At 33.6% G+C, this 19,348-nt stretch overlaps 1 protein-coding gene across 1 annotated transcript in view; it reads left to right on the top strand.

Annotated features, from left to right (window-relative positions):
• Positions 1 to 19,348, top strand: part of ARHGAP15 (Rho GTPase activating protein 15) — a 620,743-nt gene that overhangs the window by 64,230 nt on the left and 537,165 nt on the right. Inside the window, 1 exon segment of the mRNA XM_033112294.1 lies at positions 17,901 to 17,969. Within this exon segment, the coding sequence (XP_032968185.1) occupies positions 17,901 to 17,969 (69 nt within the window).

The following is a 19,348-nucleotide window of genomic DNA, read 5'->3' as shown; positions in this document are numbered from 1 at the left end:
ACTCTATGTGGCCTCAAGAAACATTATATCTTGGTGTTGGATCACATGGCTAGCTAACTAATATCTAGTTACATATTATCTTTGAGTTTCAGTTTATAAATCAGTGATACTTATTTAAGATGCTGATTTTATATTTGGGTGTCACTTACACCCAAATGACATTTTGGGTGTAAGTAAATAAGCAATATTTATTATGGTAGTAATGTTACCTTATTTATGCAGGACTGAACCCAATATTTTGCTCATAGAAATCATCCAAGAAATACTCATTTAAACTGTAGCTCAATTTCCATATCTTCCAAATGGATATAATAATTTTCTCTATATCATATAATACTGTTTTTATGAAATAGGCTAATACACATGAAATCATTTTAAGAAATAGTGAAAAAAAATTTAAATTAATGCTTTAATATTCAACTTAACATTTATTCCATGCTGTTATATACCAAGTGCAATGCTGATTACTAGGATGAATTACATAGTCTGTACCATAAAATAAAAATAAATTTCTTCTCTTTTTAACTTAGTTTATTCCTATTGAAACTTTTTTGCCCCATTACTTTTAACTATTAACACCAATTGAAACTCATAAACTTTGAACATTTTCTGTATTTTTCCTTGCTTTAAACTTTTGGTTCTATCACTGATTTTTAATCCAGGATCAGGGTGGGAGCAGATCATAATAAAATGGGAGTTTTTACAAATTACATTCCTCTCAAAGATTCGGCAATATTTCTTAGGTGTGCTATCTGATGCCTCTAATCACTATAATAGTGACTATTATTACTTATAGGCGTGTTTCCTTCAGTTAAGTTTGGAAAAGAATTAAAAAGAATTAACCAAAAAAGAATTAACCAAAAAGAATTAAAATCCTTTCTCTGGAAATATCCTTGCTTTATGATTAGAATGAATTTTGTCTTCTTCACCATGCACTGTAGACCCCCTTTATTAATTACTATTGTAGAAAATCTATTTATTTTTTTTCAGTATCATCAGAAGGAGTTCATAAATCCTGTGAAAGTGGTATATTTCTCCTAAGCAGAAATTTTAAATGATGTTTCATAACATGAAAAGAAAAAGTATTCTAAGTTTACAGGAAAGGTATGAAATATATATTTTTAAAAATTTTCAACCTCAAATTCATTAGCTTCACTAAGACCTTCTAAAGTCCATCTTATTCCTTTTCTTCTTTAAACTGAGACTCCAAATTAGCTTCCTATAGCTGTAACATATCCTGTTCCAGGAGAAAAACCCAACCAAACACATGTAAAGGACACTTAATAAATATTATTTACGTTCCTTCAGGAAATTTGCCATTAAGTTTCTGTTGAGCTCCTGGCCAATATTTCAAAAATAATTCTCAACTTTTTCTTTTTTTATTGTTGTTAATTTGGTGTATCTTTTACAATGGCTAGGTGAGGAAAATCAACTTGGTAAAAATTATCAGGGAAATTTGAGCATACGGAGTAGAAATAAAAACCTATTTTCCTAGTGTAAGATTAAAATGTATCAATTTCTATTTAAATCATCTCTACTTACAAAGAGTAAGAATGTGCCTTTTACATTGTGAAAACCTTTATTTTGAAAGTTTATTAAGTTAAAGCTTTGTGTTTTAAAGTTCAGCCATATATGTATATGGTGATATATATATATATATATATATATATATATAGTTTTCATTTTGAATTTATATTACAAAATATATTTATATTATAAAAATTTCCTTTTAGTATATAATCTAAATCATTGGTTTCTAGGCTTGTTTTGCACATGCTTTCCATGTTATGATGTAAGGTTCATATTTGTCATTTTTGAATTGCCTCTGCTTTAAAATCCCTGTCCCCAAACCAGTATAATGACCACTGCATCTCCCTTTATCTTTAAAACATTCCCACATGGCCCTATATTTTATCAGCCTTCGTATTTCCCTTGAAATATCTCTTAAATGAACCACAGAGGGTTCTCCCCTAAATGCTCAGGATCACAGTTTGGGAAACATTATTCTATGTGACTGATTTCTCCCCAAACAAACACTTTGATCATTTAAAAATGATGGCCCTTGCTGAGAGCACTAATGAGCTAACTTGAGCGTTGTGGTGGGTACACAATGGAGGATAAAGACATGGGCTCTGAATTAGACTCCTTCTTTATTTTTCCAAGGGGAGCATTAGTGAGAGAGTTATCTTTTAAAAAAAAATTAATACAATTTTGGCAGCTTCCCTTGATTTGAAAATGAAAAGGTTTAAGTAGGTGACTAGTGAAAGGGCTTCCTTTTTTTCTTTGTAATTTCTGTAAAAATCAGAAACGTGAAATTCTTTCCCTGGACATCCCAGAATAGAGAACAAATGGCTCCTCACCCGCTAATAACAACCAAGAGGTTATTTCACAGCTTCTTCCACTTAACGTCCAGAAAGATAAACATCGGGTTAAATAATAGAATGAATGCTTTTCTCAGCTATGGTGCTAGATGCAAATTTAAGCATTTCACTCCTTGGCTATTTGGGAAGGCACATTTGCCTGTGTGAAATGCCTTCACTGGACAAGAGAAAGCAAGGCCAGAGGGAATAGAAGAGGGGTTGGGGTCTCCACTTACTTTTGCCTTCTCCATTGACTCTGATTCTTTCACTGCCCTGAGTTGGTGCATTAGAGAATGAGTCATCAATCTGAAACTCTAGGAAGATCAAAGGGTTGACACAGCTACTTTAGGAGGCTTTCTACTAGGGTTCAGAATTCACAAGTTCTTTTGATAATAATAACAATAGTTAGCACTTATTGAGCACTAATTACATACCACTTGCCCTTGTAAGCACTTTAGAAGTATTAACCTATTGAATCATCCCATAACTCTATGAGCTATAAGCTAGTATGTTCTCTATTTTGTATATGAGGAAACTGAGAAACAGAGAGGTCAAATAACTTGCCCTAAATTATACAGATTGACGGTGAATGCAAGGTTTAAATCCACTAGTTGTTACCATTGTAATATTATAACAATTATTCTCTGCTGAACAGATTTATAATTCCTTTTGTATTCAACTTGTACTCAAGGATCTGATGGGCAAGTTGGATTTTTCATGATGTAGATTGATTGCCAAGAGTCCTGCTTGGGCTAATCTCCAATTAGGTGAGAGAATTGCTTGCTCCCTTACATTCTCTCTCAAGACTATTTGAAGAAAATTTTAATTTTTTTAATGATATGTTACACTTAATGTGTAATCAGTTCTTATTTTCTATCAAAGTTATACATGAAGTTAAGACATTAAACACTTTTGATTAAATATAACATTCCTCTGACTTCTCCATCTGTCTTCCTATCAGTCTTACTTCCTAGAAGAAACCACTTTCAATAAGCTTATTTTGTTGTTGTTGTTTCTACACTAACTTCATATTTTCCAACGCTATGCATATTCTGATTTATCCTGATTTGTATATTTTAGGCATAATGTATTGACTTTCTGTTATGATAGTTTATATAAGCTTTCTTATACTCCATACCTTCTTCACTTCCTTCAATGTCTCATTATAGTTCTATCACAATTTTTGTTTCAATCACTAGTTGACATTATTGTGATTTTTCTAAATATTTCCAGTTGAGCCAAGAATTATTATATAATCCTAATTCCTTTGATAATCAACTTTCATGGAGTTAATGATGGACTAAGTGGAATTTACTTATATTTTGTCATACCTGGAGATAATTTTCCCAAAGATGCCAGCATATCTGTCAACTCCTTTTCTTTTCCAATCTTTTCCTTATTTCTTCTTTTCTATGATTCATCTCTTTGTCTTTTTCTGTTTCCTAACATCTTTATCACTCTTATTCTTTAAAACTTATGTTGACTTAACAAATATATTTATTTATATTATTAATTTTCAAATGCCTCTATTGTTCCTGTTTTTTGAATTTTGTATATTTTCTTATCTCTTGATAATACTACCAATGGTATATATTTTAAGTTTTCATCTGTTTTTGTATTATTTCTGCTTTTTGGGGTTCCTTTTTATGTTTGCTTGTTTTGATATTCTTCTTTTGTTTTGTGACTTTCCTCAAAGACTTTAGCTTTGTTAAAGCAGAAGTTTTTTTATTCAGCACTTAGAACATTTCACTGTGTATACTGATATTTAATAGATATACTTATATATAACATAGTAAATATAATACAGTAGTTATGTAGCATTATACTATATTATATAGCTATACTGATATATACTATATTATATATACTATATTATACTATACTATACTATATTATATATAGCTATATAATATATGCTATATTATATAGCTTATCTGATATATAATTATTACCTATAATATATAAGCATTATATGTTTTATACTATTATACAGAGGGTGCCAAAAAAATGTATACACATTTTAAGAAAGGAAAAATCTGTATTAAAGTTGTAATACTCAATATATACTGATAACAACAGATGAATACAAGTAATGTGTATACATTTTTTGGCACTCCCGCTATATCATCTATTCATTAATTTATTCCTGGTAATCCATGCCTGCATATTCATATTTTAAAAGGAGGCACTAAAACACGCTGTGTGATTGGAGTTGGAGTGTTGGGGTTGTTGACTGACAAGTGTTTCTGAAGAACATGTTGAAGCAGGCTTTTCATTGAGGAAATCTGAGTTTCAATATCTGAAGGACTTCGGAGACGTTCAGTCTTCTAGAGAAAACTCAAGTCTTCTATATGAAGGGTTACAATTTTGCCTCTGGCATTTTTGGGAGAATTGTTGAGAAGGGGCTGAATTTCCCCTTGCTTAGTATGTAGGTAGACTTCAGTCCCCTAGCACACGTCTCTCTCCTTCTGTAATGCCAGACAACCATGATTCAGGACTCTAGAAGCTGCCTGGTTGAATGTCTTTCACATACTGGCCTGGGAGCAGGCACTGGCAATGCATAATGAATAATTGTGCCTGGGGTTCCAGCTTTTCTGAATGATGGCTATTGTATGCAGTCTTGATCTTGTCTTTCATGATACCTGGTGCTAGCAAGTGATAAGCTTCTGGTGGTTCTGTGAAGAGGAGGATACTTATTAACTTTCTTGTCATTAATGGTCTCATCTTCCACTGCTGAAAACACTGAAGTTGTAGCGACTTTCATTGTATGAAGTAATTACAATGCTTTCTATACTTTTTATCTTCCAAAAATGTTTTGAGATTTATCGTCCACTTTCCTCACATTCTTATTCTTTACAAATATGTTTTTATCTGTTTACTCTGACTTTAGTAGATACAGGAGATTAAAGTTTATGGTCAATCCTCAACTTTCAACTAGAAATCCATCCTGGCATCCATACCTCAGGTGGTATAATATCCAGAACACATAGTCGTTTTCCAACTCCAGGATTTACTAGTTAAAAATCTTTAGCACTATATTTGGGTGAATATAGTCAAGTATACATACTTTAAGTCTATTCATCTTGATTTCCAAAACATTGCTATAATTATTTCATCTTAGATAATGTTCAAGATGGTTATAAAGAACACTTATCTGATATATGATGAAAAGAGAAAATAGACACTTCAGTATAAAATAATTGAGTGGAAGCGTGGCAAACATTATTCCATGTTTTGATCTGCAAACTGTGTCATATGATGGTCAGGTCAAAAGCATTTGCTGAATATCCACTATAAGAAGCAGTAAGTTCTGCATTTAAAAATTTTGTTGTCAAAATGCACGAGGTTTTGAATCAGATGACTTTGGATAAACCAACAGCCTCTGACCCTTAGTAACTTTCTGGTCTTTTCCCACTGTCTATAGATTTATAATCTATGCAATGAGTGCAATCATCTTTACCACTTCATAACATGGTTACTGCACAGTACTTGTTAAACACAACTGGCTATAGAACCAAATTGTCTGTTTGAATCCTGCCTCTGATACTCAATAGTTGATCTCAGTCAAGCTCAACTTCTTTCACAATTGGATTTAGGTGATTAGATTTTGATCTCTGAGCTGGTGAGATAATGGGATTTAGATTTAAGTGATGAAACTTTCTGCTTTGAATTGATGTTATAATAGGATGACACTCTTTCAAATCATGGGAGGGGATGACTTTTTGCTTGTGGGAGGGATATGATTCACTGAGGGTCAGAGGTGGCATTGTGGTAGGCAGAATTCTGTGACTCCAAGATGATGATTTCCTGGTGTGCATACCCAACATAGACTGATCTCCTTGAGTGTTTAAAGGTTTTTCTAATAAAATATTCCAAAGTATCCTAGAAGGAAATGGTTTGAGTTTTCTAAAGTAAAGTAAGAAGTCATTTTAAAGGAGTTTCTAGAAGCATGAAAGAATGTTTTATAAGCACATTGGCTTCGTGTTAATTACCCTTTACTATAATATATTTACCATTTACTAGAAGGACTGATGAAAGATTGGTATAGCGGAGATTATAATAATGAGGACTGACCATGTGGTTGAAGCTGTATACTTATTAATTTCATTATTTCTAATGCAATCCTATTAAGAATAAGTACTATACTATTCCATATGTTATAGTTGAGAATATAGAGACACCAAGAGGTTAAATAATTTGCCCAGAGGGTAAGTAATAACAGAACATAGAACTGTTCAAAACATAGCAATCTACATAATTGTGTAATGCTATTTAAAAGCAGAGATATATCTATAGCCATATCTCTACCTATTTATATCTATATCTGTGTATTTTCTCAGTTTTCCCCTCTAGAAGAGGAATCTAAGCCCCAAACATCATATATACTACACAGATTAAGGAACTATTATTCAGCTAGTATCAGTTATTTAAATTGTAGACTAATGGGGGAAGGGATCATTTTGAAAATTCATCTCTATTTCATTAAGAATTGATGGAAAGTATTCTATAAGATACTATGGAAGTTCATTTGGAAAAGACTACTAACTTGGTCCATATTTTGAAAAGAATGATCAATGTGGTCCTAACAAAATATCTTAGGGAAAGACATTATAGACTATTGAAGGTCTTGGTGAATTCAATGAAATAATAGGTCATATGTGTAAAGAGATGCAATACAAAGTTTGAAATGACCAATCCCATAAAATGTGTTGGACACCATGTTAAGTTCTGTGGATTTTAAGATGAGTAAAACATGGCCCTTACTTTCAAGGCCGTAGACAGGACATCTGCTTTTTTTCATTTTCTATAAATTAGTTGTACGTGATTCTCAGTTATAATCTCAAGATGTGTTAAGACATGAGGAAAATGATTTGCTCGGGGAACTCTGAGAATTACAGCATAGAAATCAGATGGAGGAGTTTTGGGTGATTGCACCCATTCTTTGTCTACATTCACCATAAACTCCTCAGATAATTCCAAATTAGTTTTACATAAATATTGTTCTTAAATTATACCAACTTACCTCTTCTTTGACTAGTTCTCATTTAAATATATATCTAAGTAAGTGGTGCTAACTTGTAGGTCAATCAGGAAAACAGGAATAGGGATCTGTCTTTTATGAAAATGTGCTGCCTTTGAGATTTTTTTTTTTTTTTGATAGAAGAAATGGAAGATTTTTTCTTATGAACCGTATGTTCTTGCGTTTCTGATATCTGGAATCGGTAGCTTGCCAGAAACATTTCCAATCAAAAGCCAGACTAACCCATGAAGGTGTCCAAAGAAGTCTGTCCTGAATACTGAAGATGTTGAACTAGTCCTGACTTCAAACAGTAGATATTTCCACACTTTAGTGGTATATGACAGCTCTATTCATTCCACAATGTCAAATTCTTTGGTTTTGGCCATTGGGTATTTATGCATTTCTGGCGAGGGAAGCAGAGAAGCCTAATTTGATTCTGGAGCCAAAAGTTTTTAGGCCCTGTTCCTTTGGAACTTGGACGGCAGGATGTTGGCACCGCCTAAAGACTAGGACAGAGCAAGTAGTCACACATAACTAACTGACTCAACAGAGCATATTTAGGGAGAAAGATCATGCCTACACATCGAACAACCATTTTTCAAGGCAGACTGACAGCACCCTCAATTCAATCACCCTTAAATAAACACACAAGGAAATCATGGCTTTAACATACCTTCCGGCACTGCACCTCAATGCTGCCTGATTGGTACGAGTGCCACAGGCCAGGCTGCAGATGCAGCCATTACTGTTGTTCTTACTTATGTCTGTCTGCTGTCTGCTAACAAGCATTCATATGCTTTGGATCATTAAAGTCACAACCTTCTATGCCAATCTATTCCTCTCCATGGGCTTGCTGGAGATTGGAACGAGAGATGCTATTTCTGTTTCTTTTTCTTTCTATTAGGACCTCCAGTCGGGGTTATTTCTGAGGTCTGAATATCATAGCTTTAACCCTTGCCCCTATTGAGCATATAAATTGTGTTCCCATTAAGCTTGTTCTTTTTGCCTGATTTATTTTGATTGCTGTTGTATGTGCCTTTTCAATGCAAGGGAAGTGATTTGTTCTGGAGCTGCAACAGACAAAAATTGTTGTAGCTTAAGCTGTTTTCTTGTGCCATTGCTGTCTGTGAGAGGTCTGCTGTACTTACACCCATGCTAAATTTCTTCTGACAGACTCCAGGTGGTCGGATTTTCACAATCCAGCCCATTTCAGTGTTAGAACTTGTCATTTGGAGCTTTGTGGATTCTTTCCTTTCATCTCACTGTTGGTAGCAGGTTAAGTACATTTGTACATCTACCTGTACAAGGCCGCATATGTCCACAAGTATAATCAAAGCTGGAGAAACACAACTTTCCCTTCCAGAGAAGGCACAGAGGACACATATTGTAGAGAGAGAGAAAGGAAAAAAAATTGTCACTTGTAGTATTATGCAGGCTGCCCATCTAAACTCATCATTGCCTGGCACCCACACACTAAGGGCAAGGATCCAGCCAACTTGTGAGTGGGCACCATGCCATTTGAGCAGATGGGCATGGAAGTCGACAGCCAGTAGACCATGTATGTGCATCAACGGTGGGTGTTGAGGGCACGATTCCCAGAGGAGAATGTCCTAACAGCTGTCTGGCCTGAGCCAACATACTTACGACCAAGGAAAAGTGCCATCCTTCAATCCTGCTGAGTTGGATTAACCTTCAGAATTAAATCTGCTTTTTCGGCAGCAGAAGGTGAGTTTGGGGTCTATGAAAACCTCAAAGAATAACTGAAGAAAGAAAACTGGAAAGATATACTTATTATGTATTCACTAAAGGTATCGATGGCATTTATGTGCATATTTTAAATATTTGACCAAAGTCTGTTCATTCTCGAAAGAATGTCATAGTTATTAAAAGTGTTGCCTCTCATTGCGCTTTTAGAAGTCACCTTTCAACATGGGCAGAACAGTTTCAGTGAGTTAGATAATAAGTTGCCACCTTAGCAGTAAGAAATAATGAGGAAAGGGGTCAAAAGACTATAGAAATCTGACTGTGGGCAAATATTTTTGGCAAACTTTTCATGGATCAAACTTGATGTATCATTGATTAAAACTTTCCCAAGAAGAGAATTTCTTCAGGGATTGAATATACATCTGAAAAAGTAAGAAGTAAACTTACTTTTTTTTAACAAAAAAAAAAATTTTAACAAAAGCCCTTCTGGGCAATGAAAGAGACTTTATATTAGTTAAAAATAAAGCCTGATTCTAATTTGTTGAGAATATCCAGACAGTTAAACATCATAAAATTAAATATAGGTTGTTTCTCCCACACATAATCAAATGGTGATTTGATAATGATATGTATCATCTGAGTAAAAACAGGTAGACCATCTTAATGATTTAGATCCTCAATAATTATTTATTTGTCTTCTATTTTGCTTTGTTTTGAGGTGTTTGTTAGTTTTCTTGGTATCATTTTCTGTTGTCTTAAATCTTTTTATTTAAAAGTTGACATATGATTTGCAGTTGTGGAGGAAATGACAATTTGGCCCAAGTATTCAAGATACCCATCTAGTTTTTCTTTATCAACTCTCTAACCTATTTCACTTGTTTATATCAACACAGTAAATATCTCTGTTACAAAAAGAAATAAATAGGCTATTTAAAGAAATAAATAGGCTATGCTAATTTTAGTAACTCTAGCTATGGGTCTAACAAATTATATAACGCCTAGTGCTAATAGCATTATTAGTAGAATAAAATGTTTATGTGGCTGTTTTGGCCCTTAGTTTCTCATTATATTGATTTACAAATACATAGCTAAATATGGATGAAATACAGATAAAAAGGAAATAAACTAAAAATTAAGACAATACATAAATCACTTCCCATGGGGAAAAAAAGTGAAAAATTGTATTACTCTGCTCTCTCTATATTTTTTGGTTCTGATAGCTTTCATATAAAGCACACGTATTTTTTCTTTTTCAATTTTATCATTTTTATTAAAGTATAGTTGACCTACAATATTATGTTCATTTCAGGTGTATAACATAGTGACTCTACCTTTGTGTACCTTACTAGTAAGTGATCACCATGATAAATCTAGTAATCACCTGTCACCATACAAAATTAGTATGATATTATTGACTATGTTCCCTATGTTGTACATTATATTCCTGTGACTCATTTATTTTATAACTGGAATTTTGTACTTCTTATTACCCTTCACTTTTTTCACCCATCCCTAATAACATGTTTGAAGGCTCAAGTTGTGATGTTTCCAAGTTCCATATAAATGACACCTCTCAGGCTAAGAAAACTCTTATAGAGAAACATTCTACTGAAAACATGAAAAAAAGAAAAAGAGGGAAAGAAAACTAAAGGAAATAGTATTTAACAATAAGCAAGGAAGTGGGCAGTGTTCATAATTTTTTCTTTAAACAGGAAAGTGTCAGGCAATTTGATTTTCTTCTTAGAGGAACATATGTACTTGGGACTAAATAAAGCAAGGCAAAAAATATTAAGGAGTTAAAATCGTTCTAACAAATACCCCTTGGCTGTCTGGGAGATAGGAAAATGTGGCTAAAGCTGAATTTAACTCAACTAGACTTACCCAGGATTAAAAGGCTGGTGAGCACTGCTGGTGACCCAGAAGCTGATCAAGAAATACTCAACAAGCAAACAAACAAAATGCTAATAAACTTTAATATGTCGTCCAGAAGGTTTTTGAATCTTTCCCTTTCATTTCCTGCAGGGAATTAAAGAGATAAGACTAAGTGTCAGATTTCTGACTGACAATATACAATCGAAAGAAGCTTGGGGAAAAGCCAAAAATAAAAAAAAGGGACAAATGACTATAGCTGTCCACTATGGTAATTGAATGATATTGTGAGCAGAGGAAGGAGAACATAAATTTTAAACAATATACTTGTGGTACATTAATAAAGAGCAAAACAGAAGAATTTGGGTTTTGTTTTTTTGTTTTTTTGGTTTACATCGTTACCTCCATTTAAAACCACAAAAGAAATTTCATTAGTGGTAGAAAAATTATGAGACATGGATGAATTTTACATGTGTTCACAAATAGATCAAATTAGAGATTAAAGACATGATAAGGTAATGTCCTCACATCTTAACTTTCCTTTTTTTGTTGTTGTTTTTTCAAAGCAGTTACCTACCACCTACATATGATATAAAAAATATAGCCATCACTTGGTTGATATTTATTATTTCTAAACAACTACAGTTTTGTGAGTACAAAAAATATTGGCCATGTATCCACATTCCAAAAGGAAAAAAAGAAGCTTCATTCTTCATTCACTTTTCTTAATTTCTGATTATAATAGATTTAAGAAAAATAATTTGGCAAAACAAATAAAGATTTGAACATAAGAATTGGGATACACGAAAAAAGACTTTGAGGAGCTGTGAAGATAAAAACTAAACTACAGATTTATTTCTGTTTTTTTTAAATCTAAGTACCCAGGGAGTTTGCTAACAGGAGTATGCCTCAGGAAATGTACATGTATGTGAAAGTGTTGGAACAAATGAGTGCTTTTATTCAAGTGATTTTATTTCAATACTAAGCCACAAGATATAAACTTTTATCAAAAATGTAATCTATTTAAAATCAGAGCTATGAGGAATGTTTCATGTTTATGTATAACTTTCATAGCAGAACTTCCTACACAAGGAAAATAATATGCCCAAATTCTGTTATTTTTACAGTTTGTAATATATCAAGTACTAGTTCCACTCATCAATTTCATATTGTTTTAATAGATAAAAATGAAAGATGAATGAAGAAAACACAGACACTTTGTAAAAGTGACTTTTTAATTCGTTTTTTAGAAGAAAAGATATCTGAAAAACTTAATTATGATACATATTTTAATAAGAACAAAAAGGAGTTTAAAGGAAAATATGCATTACACACCCTAAATACTCCATTGTTCCACTTTGTTTTGCACAATTAGAAAGCTAAAGTACCTGGGGAAGGGCAGAGAAGGAGTGGAAGCGGGGAGAGTGGTGGGTGGTGATAAGGAAAAACTCATAGATTTGATCTAAAAGTTTTGCAGTGATATATTAATCTGATACTGGGTTCAAAAAGTCCAAGTCAGAAGACATTTGTATTTCACTGTTTTTTCAGTGATAGCTAAATCATTTCTATTTACTAGACATAATAAATCAATAGGAAGATGGCATCATTGAAAAAAAGATGAGGTCTGACTTTTTCTTTCTCCTCCAGGGAAGGGTTACCATCAACTAGAGTATTATGAAAGCTCAGCTACCTTAAGCTGCAGAATACTGTGACAGAAAAACGGTTTAAGACAACCATATCACCGGGAAAGAAGAGAAACTCAGAATTGTTACAGCCTTTTTGCTAAACTACTAGAAGTAAACTATTGAGAAGTAGCAATTCATAAAATTCTCAAGTCGGATTGCAAAAAGATATTGAAACTAACATTTCATAATTTAAGAATTAGCCAAAAAAAATAAGGCTGTGAACACTTAAATATGCGATAGATACACATACATGTTTACTTATGTTTACATGGAGGATCTGTATATTATTTCAGGACATTTGCAAACAAACAAACAATCAAACAAACAAAAAAACAGACACATAAAAACCGTATTTTCAGGCTTCTTTAAATGCTTCTGTAGTTCACAGAGAAAATAATATATTAAAATCAAGTTATATGAAACTGCTGCTAATTTATTACTGCCATTCAAGTCTTCCAAATTGAATGATTAATTAATGATTCCTGCAAAAGTGAAAAGGACCTAAGATCAAACAGTGGAGCTCAATTTTGCCCATATTCAAAAGCTATTTACAGAACAAAAATCTGGTTTTTGATATCAGATACATTTAAAAGTTATAAAACTCTGGAGAAAAAAAAAATAGGACTGTCCAAAATGAAATACTCTCTTTGCAATAATTATTACTGGAGACATTTTATAATATCAATTAAAAAGTGTATCTTGAACATCTACTATTAGAAATTACTGGCACATGAGTGTGCTAAATATGAAATGTTTACTGGCTAAAATGAATGTTTCATAAGGGCATCTAATATCTTACGGGGGAATTTCCTCAAGAGGGTGTCCCATAATGATTTGCAAAATTATCAGGTACTGATAATAAGCTATTGATAAAGAATTATGTAAGTACTATAAGATTTTCTGTTATTTATACTATAGCTCAGGAGACCGTTTTTTCCCTTCAAACTTATTATACCTCACGAGATTCTGACTGACCTCAAGTTTTCTTTATAATTATTATTTCAATTAAGTATATCACATAAAGACAGCTCTCTTGAAACATCATAACTTTTCCTGATATCCATGCAAGACAACTGAACAATTTTCGATCCAGAATTTCCTAAATCATAAGTCTCAGTCAGCATAATCCGATTTGGGATGATAACATATTTCTGTGCCTAATGCTTAAATGAGAAGAGCAGTAAAGCAAAAGACAGGTGACAAAAGTTCTTTTTTTCCCCACATCTTCATAACTTGGTTGAACATGATAGATGGCTAGCTTATTGATTTAGGAATGATCAGCAATATTACTTTCCCTAAAGGAATATTAAGATGATTTATAACAGATTTGAAACCTGATTTCTAGCTTCCTGTGTAAACGTGTACAAATTTATAAGTTTGACTCTCTTCAAATTTTTACCTCAGAAATATCCACTTATTTCAACTTTGTAGTTCCTCAAGCAATAGTGCTTGTATATATATAATATATATATATATATATATATATATTATATATATATATAATATATATATATATATTATATATATATACATTTGTATTACTGGAACAACAATGAAGTGCAATAGTTGAGGGCTCAGATCTAGATTAAAATATCCCCCATATAGGCCTTTGATGCTAGCTGTGGATTTTTAAAGTTACTGAAACAATCTATATCTGTGTTTCTAACATTGATGAAAAGGGGTTAATATAACTGACCTCTTAAGGTTTGGGTGAGAATTAAATGTATTCAAATATGCAAAACACTTAGAATAGTGTCTGTCAAATAATAGGCACTCAATAAATGTTAGCAGAGAGTATTATCGTTGTATCATTCCTCAATTTGAATTCTTGTTTATACTGTGGAACTAATGGTTTTCTTCAAGGGTGAAATGTATGCACTCAGTAACTGGTCATTTCTGTTCCAGTTTCTTCTCATTAAAATTTATTGCTTAAACTTCAGTCATTCACTTATTATATTTGTGTTTGTTTTTTTTCCGTATTTCATATACTTAAATAGCTTTATGTCACTGGAAAATATATTGTTATCACTAAAATGGCTCTGTTGTAATAATTCTTTCTACTAAACCTTAAAATTATGTAATTGATAATTAAAATTAAACATTCATCAGCTAAAATTGTCTCTTGTGCCCCTGGCAATATGTACACAGCACATTTTGCAACACTGTCTTATAGGAAAGCTTTCTATAGGTGACTGGAAGGAAATATTTAGAGGATGGTGGATCACTAGGCCCATCAAAATCTAGTAGTGGTAGGACAAAAGACAGCATGGACTTGACCATAAAAGAATGTCAAGACTGACACAGGTGAACACCCAGTTGCCCATTCATCAATATTGTGGAGGTATTTTCTTGCTAGTACTTTCTCTAACATTTAAAGCTTTAGGTACTTTACATGCCAGGAGAATGACTTTTACCCCAAGATGAGAAATCCAGCAAGGTTCCATGAAAATGGAACATGAAAACTCCCCCTATTGCAGAATTCTTCTACCCTTGTAAGTTGAATATAAGACATATATATTAAATTTTCACTGAAGATTATATGTTTTCCTATAATGAGTAGAAGTTAAGAGTAGTAAGTCCTAAGTGTATTGCAATATAAGACAAATTCCTAGTTCTTTTAGAGGTTTAAATTACATATATATATGTATATGTGTATATATATATATATATACACATACATATGTATATGTATGTGTGTGTATATATATACATATATATATATACACACACATACATATATCCCTGCTGAGAAGCTAAAATATCAATGAATAACAAGTGTGAGTTTTGTTTTCTAGGGTCACTCTCATTATTCTTCTCTCACTTTCCTTATACAAAACACCTTTCATTTCAGTATTAATTGAGCATCAACTATGGTATTTTATTTAGGGTAATGCTGGCAGCTGTAAAATTCTCTAAAATACATGATGTCTCCAAGAAAATGAAGTTTTCTATAGGAACTTTTTGTACTTTCTGCAACTTTCCACTAAGTATAAAATTATTCCAAAATAAAAAGTTTACTAAAAAAAAAAGTGAGTTTTCCTGGCCTGTGTTTGGCTTTTCTTGACTTTGTGATTCAAGGCCCCAAATTCTTCCATTTTTGCATCTTCACCTTTCAAAGGGCTTCTTTCAATATTTTCTCCCAGCTAGTATATGAGAAAGAGAGAAGGAAGCTGGCAAGGAGGCACTCACTGGTGAATAATTTTCCGTTGGTCTGAATTAGTCATGACCACTCATAATTGCAAGGCAAGCTGAGAAATGCAGTCTAGATATGTGCCCAGGAAAGAGAGGACACAATTTGGTGAGCAACAATAGAGTCTGCCATTCTTTCCTCTCATATCAATTTGCATCTGTCTTACAACACTTCGAAATACATCTACCTGCCTCCTCAAAGGACACATCCAAAATCCTCAACCAGCGACTACATCAACTTCCAATTCTAGAATCTCTGGTGATAAGTAGCTTTCTCCATCAGACCCAGTTTCTCTCCAGAGGGTTAAAGAACTTGAAAAATGAGCTATCTGTCCTGATTTCCTCATCACATCTAATAGACAATGTTGGAGCAAAAATTTGATAATGGGAAACAAACAAAAACCTTCTCATTTGTAAAGGAAAGAACGGTAAATGGCCAATAGTCAACTGGACCAAAATGATGATTAAATCCTGTTGGGAAGGCCCTGTGCGACCCCTGACCTGGCAGTAGGGACAGTTCCTGTTTCTCCTGGCTCTCTGTTCTCAGAGAATTCTCTGTGTCCATTGTTCTCCAGAGCTTCTGGCTCTGCTTTCTAGAGGCTCTTCCTTCTCCATTTCCCTCCCTGGGCCACCACTGAAGTGGGCATTGATGAGATGGCTTCCTTGAAGATTGTACTGCCTTCCTACTCCAGTTTTTGTAGAGCAAATATAGGATTCAAGGGTTGTATAGAATCATGTTTATTTTTAGGCCGGGCTTCTGATTTCTTTGCTAATACAACTCCCTCAGAATCTTAGTAGGCATTGATCTAATCCCTTCAGTCAGTTACATGTGCCAGTAACCAGAGCCTAAGACATCCAAAGTTTTTTTTCTAGACATTGTCTTCAGGCTTGCTTTATTTATTTTTTTTAAATAAATAAAGGTCTCTCTCTCTCTCTCTCTCTCTCACCCAGCCTGTCCCCTCCCCACTCTCCTTCTTGTGAAATACTGAAAAATTCCTATTTAGTGAAATAGTACTATTAATGAGAGCTTCTGTTTCAGTTATCAAACAGTACAATATTTAGTTATACATTCCTTCTCTTTCTCTTTATATGTTACTGTAGAATCTGTCTAGGATGCTTCTTTAGGAGAATGAACAATAAGATATATTTTTAGAAAGTTTCAAAAGCACTTAATTGTGGGACTACTGTGTATTTAAACACATCTGGATAATAGTGGAAGACATGAAAAGTAGTAGAACATTGACTCTGAAAAAGCTGAGCTCACATCATGTCATAAACACAGTGTTTCAATATTAAATATTTTGTTCCAGTTATTATTACAGTTTTCAAATCACCCTGAAATACAGAGGTGTAAAACAATGATTTTTTTTTTATGCTTATATAATCTGGTCCAAAATTCATGTAAGATACAGCAGGAAGAGCTTGTCTCTACTACACAGTGTTTGAGGTCTCTGCTGGGAAGGCTTGAAGTGTGGGGATGGCTCAATGGCTGGGAGAAGAAATCATCAGAAGATCTTTATATTCACATGATTGGTGGTTGATATTATCTGTCTTCTGGAAACTCAGCTAGTCTGTTAGCCAGGAAACCTAGAGGCCTCTCCCCGTGGCTTTTCAGTGTGGGATGATTTGAGCTTCCTCACAACATGGTAACTAGTTTCCAAATGTGAGAGTTCCAAGAGAACATGAAATTTTTATGCTCTAATATTTAAAGTCATATAGTATGACTTCTGCTGTACTTTTTAGTTGAAGCAGGCACAAAAGTCTGCCCAGTTTCAAAATGAAGAACATAGACCCCACCACTTGTAGGAGGGGTATCAAAGTTACATGGCAGGAAGAACGCAGGAAATGTGAGATATCGTTGCAGCCAGCCATATTTGAGTATACATTTTATTCAAATTAGTCCACGTCCAAAACATTTACTTCCCATTTTATATCTACTTTATTTACCTTCTTAAATGAATCTTTATATGGTTATTTTCACATGCACTCTTACTAAAATACACTATTTTAAATCATTTATAGCTTTTTTAAAGGAAAATAAAATAATACTATCTAATGTTAATATTTTTGCAGATATCCAGACACAGAAGGAATCATTCACAGCATGTCTTGAAAGATGTCATTCCTCCTTTAGAACAACTGGTAAGTGATTCTTTCCCTTCAATATTGTGTTATTTATCTTCTTCTATAAAATGAGTTACCCCAAAATTCAATAGCTCAAAACAGTGCACATGATTATCTCACGTTTTTGTGAGTCAGGAATCCAGGCATGGCTTAGCATAGTCTCCCAGCTCAGAGTCTCTTAAGAGGTTGCAGTTTGAGCCAGAATCAAGGTCAATCTGAAGGCTTGACAGGGGAAGTATCTGCATTCACATGGTTGGCGGTGGTGTTCAGTCCCTCCAGGGCTATTGGTCAGAGGCTGCTTTCAGCTCCCGGCCAAATGGGCTTCTCCAGTATGACAGCTTGTTTCTCCAAAGCACACAGGTTTGAACAGGCAAGGAGTCTGCTAACCAGATGGAAGTTGAAATCTCTTGTAAGCTAATCCACTAAAATGATATCCCATCAACTTTGCAACATTCTCTTGGTGAGAAGCAAATCAGTAAATCCAGTCTACACTTATGGAGAACTGATTACACATGGCTGTGAATAATAGGAAGCAGTGATTTGAGGGGCCTACTGCAAATTTTGAGTTTTTGTTTGTTTGTTTGTTTTTTAAGGAAATATTAATCCCTTTCCATTAGATTCTAAGTCCATGAGAGCAGGGATTTTCTTTTTGTTTTCACTTTTGTTTATTGTTGTATCCTAATGACTAGAAGAGTGCCTGAAACACTGTAAATAACATGATTGAATGAAGTACTAGAAGAATTGTCTACTTTTACTGTTGTTAAATTCCCTCCTCCCTTTATCCCTTAAACCAACTCCATTTAGGCTTTTGTCCCAACCACTCACCTCCTGTTAAGGTCATCAATAGCTTCCATATTTCTAAATCCGTTGGTAAAGTCTCAAGTTTTCTCCTTGCTATACCTAAGAATGTAATGAAATTGATAACTCTCAACATATGTGAGAGTTACCAGTAACTCTCACATGGCTACCAGTAAACCACTTTCTCGTGGATCTCGAATTAATTAAATGGCCATCTATTTTCTCTTTCCCATTTCCTTTGCTGGTTCCTCTTCATCTTGTAGTTCAGTTCTTAACTTTTCTTCTTTTTCTCCATACTTATTCCTTAGGGCATTTAATTCAGTGTTATAGCTTTATATGCCATGTATACTAACTACTACTCCAGGAAGGACCACTGTCCTAAACTCCAGTACTGTATATTGTGGCATTGTTCACTTCTATGTCTAACGTACATCTTCAATTTAACATATCCTAAACTAATCCTGATTTTCTCCCAAACCCAGTCTTCGTTTCACAAGATGCTAACTCTATTCTTCAGTCAAAACTCTTAAAGACGTCTTTGACGTCTTTCTTTCTCTCTCTCATAAGTTAAACTTAAACATCAAAGAACCCTGTTAGCC

This window comes from Rhinolophus ferrumequinum, chromosome 8, assembly GCF_004115265.2.
Source record: "Rhinolophus ferrumequinum isolate MPI-CBG mRhiFer1 chromosome 8, mRhiFer1_v1.p, whole genome shotgun sequence".
Taxonomy (NCBI): domain Eukaryota; kingdom Metazoa; phylum Chordata; class Mammalia; order Chiroptera; family Rhinolophidae; genus Rhinolophus; species Rhinolophus ferrumequinum.
This window is presented reverse-complemented; position numbering and strand designations above follow the sequence as displayed.